A 15,713-nucleotide genomic window follows, 5' to 3' on the forward strand; every position below is an offset into this window, starting at 1 on the left:
ATATCGCGATGAACAACGTCAGTGGATTGTGTTTTTTTTTTCCTAATACATCTGGCAGCTTCGGGCTTTTTTGATGCTTGTTGATTTGAAAACGCAGATTCGTTATAATTAATGCAAACAACATTTTATCAAACATAATTTTCAAGTCACTCACATAGGAACGTTTCGTCGATAACAGTTGTTAATTGGAATAATAACTGGTAGGTTTTTTAGCTTTTTATTATTTTTGAGTGGAAAGTGCGTGTGAGAAACTGCTGCGTTCGCTTACCCTGATGGAGAACAGGCGAGGCTTGCAGGTTTGTTACGCTATGGCCGCTCTCTCCACAATATTGGGCTTTTAGAGGGCAAAAACAACTCCCCGGTGTTCCGCGGGGGCTGGCATTTACATTAACTATCAACCGGAATGTTAGCGGCATCGTTTTTGCCCGCTACTTTCACTTGAGTGCGGGGCTCGGAGCTGTCTCGTTTGTGTTTTGGTGGGTGGACTGTGTTTTTCTTGTTACCCGGGCGGGCCTGGCGGCGGGCGGGCTGCTACTCTCAGATGAGCCCGCTCTAGGACTCTCGGAACTGGGACTTGCATTTTCGAGCGGAAATCCAACCCCACAGTCCCGGAAAGTCTTAGATAACACGGTCGCTGTTTATAATATGGTATATACCGCAGAGTGTGGCTAAAATGACCGGTTTGGCTTCCGAAGTTGACGCTTATGCTAAATTAGCACTAGCCGACGTCCGCGATAACTTGCCTTAGCATTAGCGAAAAAAAGCTAACTAATTTGCCGCCGTTTTAGGACACTAGAATCTCATATAATGTCATATTTATGCTCCGTTTGAGAACCCGGTTCGAGTGTTGTTCATTTCGAACTCTTATTTTGTGACAATAGGTCAACTTGGTGGCGTTTTGTCGCTGCGTGTTAGCATGTTAGTAAAGCTAGCTGAACTAACAAGTGCTCTGTGACGTAACTCGCTCATTGTTTTGACAGCGTCTTACTTGGAGCTTGCGAACGTCAGCCAAATATCACGTTGTTTGCGTTTCACCGTGTTTATTTACGATATATAAGTGGTTACTATTCACGCTTCATGCTTCGCTACGCTTCGTTGTCTTTAGGTTTGTTTGTTTGTTTTTGTATTTGCAGCACGAGTTGTATATCGTTACCCAGTCCAAAGCTGCGCACATACTGATACTTCTTTGTGGTTTTATCACTCGATACACACCATGTAAACATACTTGTTTTGGCAGCTGTAGGATGGATCAAGACAGCGGTGCAGACACACAAAAAGCTGTGAGTTTGCAGTGGAAGAGCTTCAAACTGGTCCAGGACCCGGCCACCAGACGGGTGGCACAGAAGATCTACAGATACGATGGAGTGCATTTCAGCGTGCCTGTGAGCATTTTACAATTTCACACGTGAATGTGACTAAACACAATTGAGTTACAGTGTGTGTGGTTCTACAGTATAACAGGCAGCATTCCCAATCAGTAACAAACTGAGCGTGAGGTCCAGAGTTGTTCACCTGGCTTTCGGCCTGAGACAGCTGGGGTAGGCTGCAGCTCCCCATTACATGATAAGCAGTTTAGAAATCTAGTTCTATAGACAAGCCTGAACTCACTACAAAAAAAAAACAAAACAAAACTTTGTGGGCCCTTGGTACTACGGTCTTACAAACATGCATAAATTCATCAACTTGACTCTTTTTGTCCGTCCAGTTTCCCATTTGTGTTGTGAAAGATAATAAGATTTTCATTTGGCACCATGATTGACTGCTGTTCTGGCTGGATTTAAGCATGTAGTATACTTAACAATGTAGTGTGTGATTGTGTAATCCCTTCTCCGTAACAGTGTATGTTGCGATCTAAGCTTAATTGTAGAAATTGTAATGAAAGACAACAGCAAAAAAAAAAAAGTACTAAAGTACTATTGAGGACATTTGCACTGCAGATCCCAAAATAACATTGCTGATACTATAAGTATTTTATGTTCTATAGTAATACTTTTGAGTTAATAGGCTCCTCCTTTTGCCTGACGTCTGCAGTAACGTTCTGAAGCTGCTACCAGTTTTTGGACGTGTGCTTACACTGCAGTGTAGTTGTTCACCGTACCAACAAAAAACAAAGTCTTGTTTTAAGTAGGTAATGCACGATAATGCTATTTTCAACCGATACGATAAACCAATAATTTAGAAGTGCCGATGACGATAACCGATAAATAAGTCCATAATTGTTTGCAAAATTAACTTGAATACAAATATACTTTTGAGTACTACTATAAGTCTAATAAATACATTGAAACATTGTATAAACTTTGCACAATGTTTCAATGTGTATATAAAGCACCATGAAGCTGAATTTTATTGATATGAGCCACAACCACAAGAGATGGACCAACATGGCATGTCTATAATTATTGCTGGATTTCGCTATTATCTGGTTTATCTGTTTGACGTCAAATTGGTCGATAATTGCCGATAATTATCGGCCACCGATATTATTGTGCATCCCTACTTTTAAGGCTGTGGCTTGGTTACACAACAAACAATATTTTCATGTTTAAAAATGGCATCCAATTAGGGCTGCGCAATATATCGAAAAAAATATCGATATCGCGATATTGGCCCTTGCAATATGCATATTGCAAAGACATGCAGTAAGTTTCAGTCCATGGGGGGACTGTTGGGGCACACCCTGCCTACAACATTTTACAGACTTGATTATTGTAATTCTTTGTATGTAGGCATTAGTCAGACTGCTATTGCCCGTCTGCAGCTTATACAAAACTCTGCTGCTCGTCTGCTTACTCAGACCCGTAGGCGTGAGCATATTACTCCTATCTTAGCATCACTTCATTGGCTCCCTGTGCACTATCAAATTAATTTTAAGCTTCTGTTGTTTGTTTTTAAATGTTTGAATAATCTTTCACCTCCCTATTTATCTGAGTTGCTTCACCCAGCCCACCCCGATTACTCTTAAGATCAGCTGACCAGTTGCTTCTGGTAGTTCCTAAAACAAGGTGGAAGCTTAGGGGTGACAGAGTGTTGGTGACTGTTGCTCCCAAGTTGTGGAATCAATTACCACTATATGTTAGACAGGCCACTTCACTCCTAGTTTTTAAATCACGTTTAAAAGCATACTATTTTTTTCTGGCCTTCAGCACATAGTAATACTGATATTTAAAGCAACAAACTAGCATGAATCTGTTTATATTATTTTATGTTTGGTGATTTCTAAGTATGTTCTTTTTTCTTTTATCTGGTTTTATTTTCCTATTTTATATGCAGCACTTTGGTTCCCCTGTGAATTTTTAAATGTGCTATACAAATAAAGTTGATTGATTGATTGATTGATTGATTGATATGGAAGTTTATACTTTTATCTGAATTTGATCAGTCGGCTGCTAACTAAAATGTACACCGGCATCCAATAGTTGAACATTATCGATGTAATTACAATTAAATAAGATTGTATTGCGTTTGCTTATGTTGCTGCATGAAAAAAAATGTAATTATTTCATTAGATAATAAAAATGGCATTTCTTTTGGTACATATTAAATATCGCAATAAATAATATAGATATCACTATATTCAGCAACTCTATCGCATATAGCATGATTTTCAAATATCGTGCAGCCCTATATTCAATCCAACTAGTATAAAATAATACTGGAGGCACTTTAAAACACTGTTTACCAATAAAGGTTCCATCAAGTTGGGATGAACGTTAGTTGTGTATGGGTCAGTTGCCGTCTGTAATTTGTTCGCGATTGTCCAGGTCCATCTAGTTCAGCTGCATCACTCAGGTGCTGCGGGTTTTAAATATGTTGCACTGACTCCAATACAATGTGTACAAAATGTCACCAGGACTCTGGATTCCCGCCTGTCGGTGAACTGCGGGACCCGAGACCCCGCAGATTATGGTCCAGGTATACAGAGATGGTCCTGCCGGTGCCAAAGTTTAAGGTGAGAAGGCCTCCACACATCCCAGAGCTACATTCATTCTGATGCGGCATCCCTGAATCGTATTCCCTTCTCGATTCACAGTTGGACGAGTTCTACGTGGGTCCGATCCCCCTCAAGGAGGTGACTTTCGCCAGGCTCAATGACAACATCAAGGAGCCCTTCTTGGCTGAGATGTGCGCCAAGTTCGGCGAGGTGGAGGAGATGGAGATCCTGTTCCACCCCAAGACCAGGAAGCACCTGGGCCTGGCTCGTGTGCTGTTCACCAGCACACGTGGTGCCAAGGACACGGTCAAGCAGCTGCACAACACCTCCGTCATGGGCAATATTATCCATGCGCAGCTGGACATCAAAGGTGAGCCTGGGGGGACTGTTGGGGCACAGCCTGCCTGCAACATTTTACAGACTGCTAACAAGAGTAATCCTGAAATTGCAATTCCAAGCACTCTGGGAATTCCAGGTTTATCGTGCTCACTATACATACAAACATATGAAGTCCAAATATTTTTTGTCTGCAGGCCAGCAGAGGCAGAAGTATTACGACCTGATCGTGAATGGCTCCTATACGCCTCAGACAGTCCCCTTGGGGGGTAAGGCCTTAGTTGACTGCCTTACGCCGCAGACACCTACACAGCAACAGTCTGATATGGTAATTGTCGTAAATATAATATCAATTTTATTTTATTTCCAAATTCTAACACGTCGTTCCTCTCCACGCAGTCTGATGACTTCCGGCGGCGGCTCTCCACTGAGTTGGCTGCGTTGGCGGCGGGCGTCCAGCAAGTCCTCAAGTCCGGTAACATCACTCCTGGTTCAGCGGATACCGGTTTCGGTGAGCAGCGCCTGGACACACCTGCCTCCTCGTCCGTGACAGGCTGTTACGCCTCGGGGTCTTCAGCGTCATCTCAGAGCGGAACACCGTACAGCTCCAGATCTGGGACGCCGTTCTCTCAGGAGTCCGGCTATTCTGGAACAAGGTGGGTTGTCTGCTCAAACTAGCAGTTCTAGCTCGTCAGCAGCGCATATGGTGCTGTTTTGATTTTCAAAAATCAAATTAATTTAAAAAGATTTTATAACACTAGCAGAGGGAATATGGTAATGGCAGTACTGTGCATCCCATTTAAAGTGTACTAATTGCAGGACGATTCCAAGACTTACGATTGTATAAGGATATATATATGTATATGTATGTATGTATATGTATATATATATATATATATATATATATATATATATATATATATATATATATATATATATATATATATTAGGGGTGGGACAAAAAAAAACGATTCGACCGAACCATCGGTCGTCAAGGGGAGCTAAACAACCGTATCGGTAGCAGACTTGTCAACCGATACAAAATCCGCCGGGAATCCTTAGATACATTGCTTGTAAAGCTGTGGACCGGATATCGCGTGGCTGTGAATCGGTTGCGAGTGAGGCTTTATGGTTTTCATAACAATAGCAAGAGTTCTGCACCGTGCTCTACTTGTTTTGTTTACATTTCAGTAGCAGCACTATTCAAGCTACTTCCATGTTTACAGAGAGCTAGCAAAGTAGCGCTCAGAGACGCTTCATTCCCCGGATGCTTTAAACATAATGCAAAGACGTTACGCACCTTTTTTGGGGGGGAGGGGGGCCGCCTACCGTCAACGCCGTGCTCGCGACACGGCATGCGCGCTCGCGCGCAGTCGCGCACAACGAATGACAACATGCAAATGGAGACAGTTAGCAGAAGCCGGTGCTGTACATCTCGGTATTTCCCATGGCTATCGAGTCCTCTCGGTGTACTTGTATGTCCCGGGCCGGCGTTGGTACTGCGCGCGAGCCAAAAAGAATAACTCCCGTGACGATCCAATGCATGGATTCAAACGACACAGGTATGCCCCACAGCCAACACACCAGCTAAGCTAAAAAGCACACTGCAAGTATCTCATTTCTCAGTTTGTGGCTCCCTGTCAATGTCTACAACTAGCATGAGCAGCAGGGAACTGAGACGTGCCCACAATTACGTCATCAAACTCAAAATGAACGACAGCCCAAAAAACAAAACAAACAGTAGTGATTCTGTGGTCATCATCGTGTCTCAGATTAAAAAAACAAAAAAGATGTCATACATTAACCAAAAATGAATGTGATGGCAAAGAAAAACAAAAACACACACTTTTTTTTTTCCAAGAGTTTTTTTTTTTTTTTTTTTTTTTTTGTGGGGGCATTGTTTAATTTTTTTTTAAAGCTACTGTATGGAGGATTTCCTCCCAAAATATCTTAACAGTAGCCTTTTAATCTGACCATTTATGACTAAAACATATTCTAATTAATTTATCAACATCTTAGCTGTTTACAATGGGTACTCCTACAAGCCTCTGGACAATATTATTTAGGAAGCATCCGGTCCAATTTGTTCGAATTTCCCGCCCTCTGTCTGCGGATGTGACGTCATGCGCGTTCTCGTTCATTGTGTTGTGGAGTCGCGAAGTCGGAACTAGTACAGCGTTTCGCTATAATGGAGTCTCAAGAGACCACCATCTGCATCTAGCGTGTCCCAGACACCAGCAGTTACTCCACGGAATGGTAAAAAAATGAAAACAATGTCAAGTGCCACGAAAAATCGATATTTGATAGTGACTAGGGATGTCACGATACCAGAAATGTAGTAGTCGATGCTGATACCATTGAAATTCCACAATTCTTGATGCTGTTTCGATACCACGGTAAAAATAGAAAATAAGCAATAAATTCCATGTACTTCAACATATACTCCTTTATTAGAAGTGAACAACAAACAATGAAACTGTGTGCTTAAACAGAACAATTGGCTGATACTGTGAAAAGATTAATAATATTGACATTTCAGTTAGTAGGTATAGCTTATTGACTATGAAAACAGCAGATGCTGTACTAATACACACACAGACAGACAGATTGCAAGCAGTAATTCACAGACATGGTGTGGTGAAACCCTTTTTTTTTGTGATAGCCGATTAAAAAAAAAATGCCAGAATGACAATAGATAGCCTATTATAACCGCGCGTGCGCACACGCACGCACACACTCAACAAAATAACAAATAATTTGATAAGTTTGGTATATTATTTCAGGGTTGTTTAATTAATGTTACTTTAGGTGATTCAGTAAATTAGCTGCCCGGCAACATGACCTAACTTTATTATGCGGGACAGACAAGGTTGAACATAACACTAACGTTACTTCGCCAAGCAGCTCATTTAGTATGGAGGTCAGCATACTAACGTTATTAGTTTACATATGGGCAACAATGATAACACGGGAATTCAAATGCACTCACCTTGAATTCTTTGTACGTGTCTCGATGTCAATCTTTTAGCTGTTTCGCTAAGTTGGATGTGTTCCCGCCCTTTCGTCTGGAAACGGTTTCGGCATCTTTTGCATACTGGTATTTGAGGGTCGATTATGAATCCCTGCTCATCAACCTCAAAACCAAAGTACTTCCATACGCGACTTTTGGCGTTTTTCTTCTCAACTAATTGAGGGCCAGCTGCCGCTGCAGTTGAAGACGACGCAGATGTGCGAGTATTGCCATGTTGCACGCATTGACTGTTGTTCTCCTTCCTTATTATTGTCTCAGCGGCAGCGTAGTCATTAGACGTTGTGTGGGTTGCCAGCTAACCACTCATTTACACGCCCAAAACAACACAAAAGACGCAGGCGGATCTGCTGCCTCGGGACCAATGCTACTTCGGGCATTGTAGAAAAGGCAGTACCGACAAATTTTCAGAATCTTGGCATCGACTTGGTACCGAAGTATCGATTTTCATGACGAAAGTAATAGTGACCGACGGCGGGCAAGAACGAGAGTGAACATGGGTTTGACATAGGGGTGGGCGATATGACGATATTAGATCGTTAAACAAAACGCGGGGCTCACGATGTGTCATTTCTGTGGAATCGTCTGATCGCAAAGCATTTCAGCACAAATTCGACCGTCAGCTCATTTTTTATTTTTTTTGCCACTGACTGATGGACAGCGATGTAACTGCTGCCTCCACTCCACTGTCTCCGGAGTACCTATGACGGCCATTCAGTGGTGTTGCCCACACACTTCGCCCCCGCCCCGCCCCGCCCCGCCCCACCCCACGTCTTCCCACCCTAAAAATATGCGGGTTCGTGGTGGAGGATGCTGAAAGAGAGTTTGTTTTGAAGAGAAATTAATCATCCGTATTATGGAACTGTTTTGGCTTCACGCCATATGACAAAGACCAGGCGTAAATCATATGCAAAGTGTGCAAGGAGCGCGTGAAGGCAAGTTACGGCGACACTACAAACGTGTTCAGCCACCTGAAATGGCAGCGCACACAATGAGGGCCAAAAACTCCAAATCAGCGACAATGAATGCTCAATGCATGCATGCGCCTCCAAAACAGCAGCGTGTCACAGAAGCATTCACCAAAATCACGCCGTATGATATGGGTCTGCGTTACGAGCTACCAAGTCGTAAGTTTTTACCCACAACACCGCCATTCCTTGCATGTACGCAGATTGCAGAGACATAGTGGCGCAAAAAAAAAAGTGCATTCCCCCCCCCCCCAACAAGCACCCAGCATCCAGCCGTAAGTATTGTAACGTTTGTGAAATGATCAGGCTAACCAAGCAAGAAAACAACACGCTAACGTTAGCACACAATAAAAAAGTGTGTTGTATTCATGGACCATGGGAAACTACAAAACCTGCCACCCACAATGGTTGCTAAAAAATTGTGATCTTTGCTTATAAAAAGTTGCTTTTTACTTACCCACTAGCAGCAGTTTTTTTTCAACTTTGTTTACATGCTGCTTTTTTTTTTCTTTAATCATGACTAGCAGCCAAATTGTGTGCAAGAGATTCACTATTTTGATTAGACTACAGTACTTGAAAACAAAAATGTGACTATTGTTAATGCTTTACTCAGGTGTTTTGCAGCTTTATAATTTATATTTTTCTTAACAAAAGGGGTTTATTACGTGATCATTTTCACAAATAACTGCATTTATTCAATATCTCTTATTTCATGAGTAATTTAATTTGTATTTTTTATTAATAAAAAAAAATCGTTATAGAATCGAAATTGTGAATTTATAATTAAAAAATCGGGATATTTTATTTTTGCAAGATATAACTTTATAAAACTTCTTGCCTCTGAAAATACATATGAAAACATAGTTAATTGGATATGAAGAGTCCAGCCTCTGAGTCTTCAGTAATGAGGTCATGCGCGCAGCGTGTACTAGCGTGCAGTTTGTTTTTGGCCACATGTGGCAGTAGCGATTTGAAATTTTAAATCTTCCACATAGTAGCTTTAAGTCTTACTCTTCTTGTTGGCAGGCACAGCAGCTACAACGCAGGCACTTTGTCAAGTGGTTACCCCCCTCAGGACATGCTTCCTTCTTCCTCCTCCTCCTCTGCGGTGTCGTCTACGGTCGGCAGCGGATTCAAAGTGTCCCGCTACTCCGAGGATGTTCACGACCCTTCCTTGTACCACCGAGGTCGTCCCGGGTACCTCCCGCCCGCCTCATACCGTCCCAACGAGCCGCTCTGCTACCCGCCGTACCCCAACGCGGGAGGACCCGGCCCCCACATGGCGCACCACTCTGCCATGCCCCCACCACTTCTAGGGTCCCAGTATGATCAGCCTCTCATGACTGAGCGGGAGCGGGACAGAGACTTGGTAGGGCGCTATGGGGCGGGGGGCGGCATCTCAAGGCGGTCGTCTTACCACCACCAGCAGGACGCCAACTCCTCCTCCTCAAAATACCATTCCCATCACTCGCACCACCACTCGGACCGCCGGGACGAGCGGGGCTACCGACGGGACAGCGTGGGCTCTCGGTCAGGTGAACACGGACACCAGCGGCACCGCAACCACCACCACTCGCACAACCACCACGGCAGCCGCAGGAAGAGCAGCCACGACCGCGACCGAGATCGTGACCAGGACCGGGAGCGGGAAGGCGACCACTCCAGCAACTCAGACCCCAGATCCAATTCCAACTCTTACCGCTCCTCCTCCAACAGCATGTCCCCGCCCCCCTCGTCGTACTCCGCATATTCTGCTTCCAAAGAGCCCACCCCGGTCCCTCAAGGATTGGATACGTCCGCTCGTCTGGGGGGCACGAGCCTCCCGGAGAGGGGTCCTGCACCCTTGGCAGGTGCTCTGCCACCACCCCCTCCCCCGCCACCGCCGCCGCTACCACCGGCATCCGTCATTGCCGCCGCTGTGGCTGAGACACTGGGAGGGCTTGATTTCAACCAGGATAGTCCCACCCGAGAGGAACAGTGGACCAAGCCCAAACGCCGCCCCAGCACGCCACCGCTCCCACCGAAGACACCACCACCACCACCTTTGTCCCCTTCCCATTCCTCCAGCGCCTCTTTATCTACTTCCTCTTCCTCCACCTCCCTCCCCCAGCACCCTGCCACTTCTGGTAGCTCGCCACCTGGTCGCCGACGTGGTTCTGCCTCTCCGGAGCCAGATTCCACCAATGAAAGCTTACCATTTGCCTATCACGGCAGCAGCCTGGACTCACGCATTGAGATGCTCCTCAAGGAGCAGAAGGCCAAGTTTTCCTTCCTTGCCTCTGATGAGGAAGATGAGGATGAGAAGCAGAAGGGTACTCGCTCTGAAGGTGGGACAAAAAGAGGGCGAGCGGGCAATAGTGTGGGCGAGCACGTGGGCACCAACCAGGTAGACAACGGTGGGGACAAGGAGCGGGACCGAGACAACCTCAGGAAACGAGGGAAAGGGGCTGAAGGTCGGAAAAGTCCCACCGAGCCACCAACTTCTACTCCACCTTCTTCCACGTTCTCACCTCACATACCACTCCCGGATGAGGCCTTGCCACCACTCCCGGATGAGCCCTTGGCACCGGTCGACCCAGAGGGGACGGACGCAGTTCCAGAGGAGACAACGCAGGATGTGAGCATTGACATACAAAAGAGTACCGGAGCACACACGCCACCTTACAACGGACAGAGTCAGGTAACTGCCTGTCATTTAGCCATCTTCTATTGCAATTATTTTCTTATTTGCTCAGAGAGGACAGACATTTTGCCTGTCTATCAAAGGACTCACACAGAATTGAGTTAGCAGTCACATGTTAAGCAACCTATCAGTTACTGTGTGAGCGCTGAAAAAGCCACTCCTTGTCAGATGCTCTTATGCCGTGTACTGGAAAGTATTCACACTAAGACTTTGATTATGCCTCAGATTCATTGTCCTTCTAAATTGTCCCCATTTCTTAATTAATTCACACCATTCCAATGTCAACATTTTGAGCTCCTTTGGGATATTCAGGAAGTAGTTTTATACATCAAGGCTTGAAATAAGTGGTTTCACATCACAGTTTGTAAGGCAAAACTTGCGACAAATAAGCTGCACTTCTGACAAGAATAGTTCTCAGGATGGTATGATGAGGAAAGGCAGAGAAACCATGCTATTAAGCAAAGTGCGCATCTCGAATTCAAGGTGCATTATGGGTAACGGCGTGGTGCATTGTGGGTAGGCGAAACTACCAAACGGTCATTGAAAATGAATTGGATCTGATGGAATTGGCTCTGATAGAAAGGTTTCAACGGCTGGAAAGTTGCTGTTTTTTATTAACATGCATAGCATGTGGTTTACCGATATCGGGGAAGGTGACTTGCAAACTTTATAGTGTACAGTTAGGCAAAGATTGTCACCACTCTAATCTCCGACATTCAAATTGATAGGGGTAGTTGGTAGCCTCGTTTTTGTCCCCCTCTCGCATGCGCAAACTTAATGCGCACTTCCCGTATTGTTAAACTAAAAAGATTAACATATAATCGAGAGACACCGGATTTAAGTAGATGATCGAATACACTTTTCATAGATGTCTAGCTGGAACTGCATTAAAGCCGAGCATATCCAACTTGGAATAGCAAAATAGTAGGAAAGTTAATAAGCGGTATGGATTCTGGAGAGAAAATCTACTTGCTAAACAGAACCGGAAACCACAAATAAATTTCCATTGCACCGTACCAGGAGGAGTGGCATATGTAGAAGCTTAAAAAGTATCAATATAAATATTGTATATGTAAGGGAGGTGTGCACCGATCGATCGGTCAGGGGGTTGCTATTAGCCCTGATTTCCTTAAATTGGAGAGGGATCGGTGATCAGCTGGTCCCTTATAATAAAACCAAACTTGTTTACCAATCTCATCTCCATCTGTAGAGGTCTGAAAAAGTCTGGCACTGACTATGTTTACATGCTGTCGATATTCGGCTTAAGGTCAATATTCCAGTTTCTAAAACAATCGTATAACCTGTTTACGTCCTTGAGTTACTCCAGTTAGTCCCGTAACTGTTCAAGCGAGGTGTTCCAAATGCATTTATGAAGAATTGTGGTTACGAAAGACCCAGAGGTAAAAACACGGATAAGAGTATATTTCGTTTTTTGCATGTATTAACATGGCCTTTCAAAACCCAAATATTGTCCATATTCAGGTTTTATAAGGTTTATTGACTGCATGGAAACATACCCGCTGCGATGGAGGGAGGTCTTTACTATGTTTCATATTTTCTATGAGAATGAGAAGATTCCCAAAGACATTTTATAAATTCACCTAATCCTTCCACTAGGGCTGCACAATATATCGAAAAAATATCGATATCGCGATATTGGCCCTTGCAATATGCATATCGCAAAGGAGTGCAATAAGTTTTATATAGAATTTTATGCTTTTTATATGAATTTGACCAGTCAGATGCTAACTAAAATGTGCATCGCCATTCAATAGTTGAAAATTATCAAGACATAATTACAATTAATTAACTAAGATTGCATTAAGGTTGCTTATTTTGCCACATGAAAAATGTTTTTCTTTCATTAGGTAATAAAAATGTAATTTCTTTAGGTGCATGTTAAATATCGCAATAATATCGATATCGCGATGTTCAGCAAGTATATCGCATATCGCATGTTTTTCCAATATCGTGCAGCCCTACCTTCCACATTTCTCGACCATTTCAAACTATTGCAACTTCAAAATGTTCCACCTCATTCAGGAACACATTGGAAACTAGTTTTCACATTCCGAAATTCCCACTTTCCTCAGCGTTCCTAATTTTTCATTTCTAGATGCCTGAATTAGTAGAGGTATCTTACAATTTTGCACAGTCTTTGCAAATTTCTCAACCCGTTAAAACAATTCTAGTATTAAACATCTGTGTTTCCTTTCAGTCCCCTACTCATTCTTCGGGGGAAGACATGGAAATCTCGGAAGAGGAGGAGGAGGAGGGCGAGGTGACCATCACGACAGTGACCACCCACCAGCCCTCCATCACCTCCTGCTCCTCGCCGTCGTCTTCCCAGGCAGCGATGCCGTCACAGGCGGCGGCAGACCCCTCGTCGTCATCGCCCCCACCTCCGCCCATTTCAGAGTCAACACAGCACTTTGGCACCTCTATGCACCCGCCCATCCCGTCCTACCCGCCCCACCTGCCACCCCCACCACCGCCGGGCTACTCCCTGCAGCCGCCCCCGCCTCCTGGGATCCCGCCGCCACCCCACATGGAGCTTCACCCGGAGTATCCTCCGCCCATGCCTCACCATATGTATGACTATGCCAGCTCAATGGAACTGATGAACCAATACACTGGTGGGGCCCCCATGTCCTTCCAGATGCAGACACACATGCTCAGTCGCCTGCACCAGCTGCGCATGTCGTCTTCTAATGGCACGCCGGGCGAGGCTGCCACAGGGGACTACTCTTCATACCACTTACACTCACTGCCACCAGCGCACCACCCCTTCATGGAACAAGAGGGAAGCGAGGCGGCCGCACACTACGAGCAGGATCACCGCTATATGCCGCCCCACATGCTTCCCTACCCTTACACTGACCCACACAGCACCCAGATACCACCTCCTTCACACCTTCCACCTCCGCACCCAGCGTGGCCGCCACACATCTTGGCTGCACATTACCCCTCTTACATGCCACCGCCCGCCTATGGCACCATGCCAACTGGCGTGGGCGGCGGGTACCAGACGCCTGGCGAGGAAATACCCCTGGTGGCCGAGAATCCTCACGAAGCCACCGTGCAAATGGCGTTGGCCACGCTCATCCAAGAGATGAAGAGCATCATGCAGAGGGACCTGAACCGCAAGATGGTGGAGAACATCGCCTTCGCCACATTTGATGAGTGGTGGGACAGGAAGGAGACCAAGGCTAAGGTAAGGAAGTATCTTAGTTCTTATTTCTAATTTATTTGGCTTATCCTTAATACAAGCTATTTTTGATAACCGCCGCCTTGAAGTCAATGGCATGCAATATGATATACTATACATCATTAACATAACTACACTTCTGTTCCCCTCTTTTTTTGGCTTCTGCCTTGACAATCGCACCATGTTTTCATGGTTCAATGAAAAAATGATAATGTACAGTACAGTAAAACCTCCGCTGACGAACGCTTAAGCTCACGAACTTTTCGCCTCAAGAACATTAAATTCGCGAGCATATAGTCTCTGCTGACGAACTAGTTTTCGGCGGACGAACCAAACCACGCGGTCGAACAGCGCCACGGTGGCGGCCACGAGAAGCTGACGCACGCTCACGGCGTCCCAGTTCGTCACCCCCTTTCTTTGAGTGCGGACGTGGTTTGTGTTTGATAGACATTTTGGACCATATTGAGTTGGGGTGTTTAAAAAAAAAATCGATTCGGCAATATATCGGGATACTACAGCACGCAATTCTCTAATCGATTCAATAGGCAGCCGAATCGATTTTTTAACATCCATTTTTGATGAAAAAATATTCAACAAAACGTCTAACTTTCACACCTTAAGCATGGAAGAATGTTATATTAATGTAACATTAAGCCTTAATATTTTATTTCAATGCTTTTCTAACGTGAAAAAGGTTACAACCGGTTTGTTAAATACAGTGGCTCACAGTTATGACACTGAAGTTTGGGATCAATAAACAATACATTTTCATACAAATCTTACAGTGTACATGTACAAGTTTACTGAACGGTATTTTCTAAATTGAGTAAAAAAAAATCGTAATAATCGACGTGTGAATTCATACTGGGATTAATCGGTATTGAATCGAATCGTGACCTATGAATCGTGATACGGATCGAATCATCAGGTACGAGGCAATTCACACCCCTAATATTGAGTGTACTTTTGCTATTATGGGACCGAAAAAGACCCCACCACAGGCTAGTGTTAAGCCTAATGCTGTGTTCTCACCAAAAGTGAGGGACGGCGATTCGGTGGCGCGTTTGCATTGTAGTCAATGGAGTTCGCGCCACTAAAAAAAGCGAAAGTGCTATCACGTACCTCAAAAAAGGAGAAAATAGTGCCACGGCTGTTTAGTCCCAGGAAAGAGGTGAAAGTAGTTGGCGGTGCTCACTTTTTGTTGACTCGCTAAAGTGCTCCACTTCCTTGTTCACCAAGGGACACGCCTCCTCCGCTCCGATGAGCACGAAAGCGCGAATGAGCGGCAACCGTTCCATAAACACTCTCCGCGGTTGAAACGCTCGCGAATGAAGTAAGTCTACCATTGCTACCATCCTTAAGAACTACCATCACAAAGGTAAATAAAACGACTTTATTATACAGTACAGTTTATTTCTTTAATTACAATACAATAGCACATTTATTATACATAAAATAAGGTATATTTTTGTGTAGTTTTAAGGCTTATTTAGTAGAAAATTATGTTTTATAGGGACCTGGGAACGGATTATTCTCATTTTAATGGTTTCTTATGG

General features: G+C 44.4%; 1 protein-coding gene across 3 annotated transcripts in view; it reads left to right on the forward strand.

The window, feature by feature from the left end:
- The first annotated feature begins 245 nt into the window (after positions 1-245).
- Positions 246-15,713, forward strand: part of setd1a (SET domain containing 1A, histone lysine methyltransferase) — a 32,763-nt gene continuing 17,295 nt past the window's right edge. Inside the window, exons 1-8 of one of the 3 annotated variants that reach the window (XM_077541845.1) lie at positions 246-296; positions 1,238-1,382; positions 3,854-3,952; positions 4,034-4,304; positions 4,468-4,598; positions 4,670-4,926; positions 9,293-10,946; positions 13,168-14,163. In XM_077541845.1, the coding sequence (XP_077397971.1) occupies positions 1,245-1,382; positions 3,854-3,952; positions 4,034-4,304; positions 4,468-4,598; positions 4,670-4,926; positions 9,293-10,946; positions 13,168-14,163 (3,546 nt within the window). In that variant the 5' untranslated portion in view covers positions 246-296; positions 1,238-1,244. The other 2 variants (XM_077541851.1, XM_077541859.1) reach the window with 2 other exon arrangements.

Source organism: Festucalex cinctus, chromosome 1, assembly GCF_051991245.1.
Source record: "Festucalex cinctus isolate MCC-2025b chromosome 1, RoL_Fcin_1.0, whole genome shotgun sequence".
NCBI classification, from domain to species: Eukaryota; Metazoa; Chordata; class Actinopteri; order Syngnathiformes; family Syngnathidae; genus Festucalex; species Festucalex cinctus.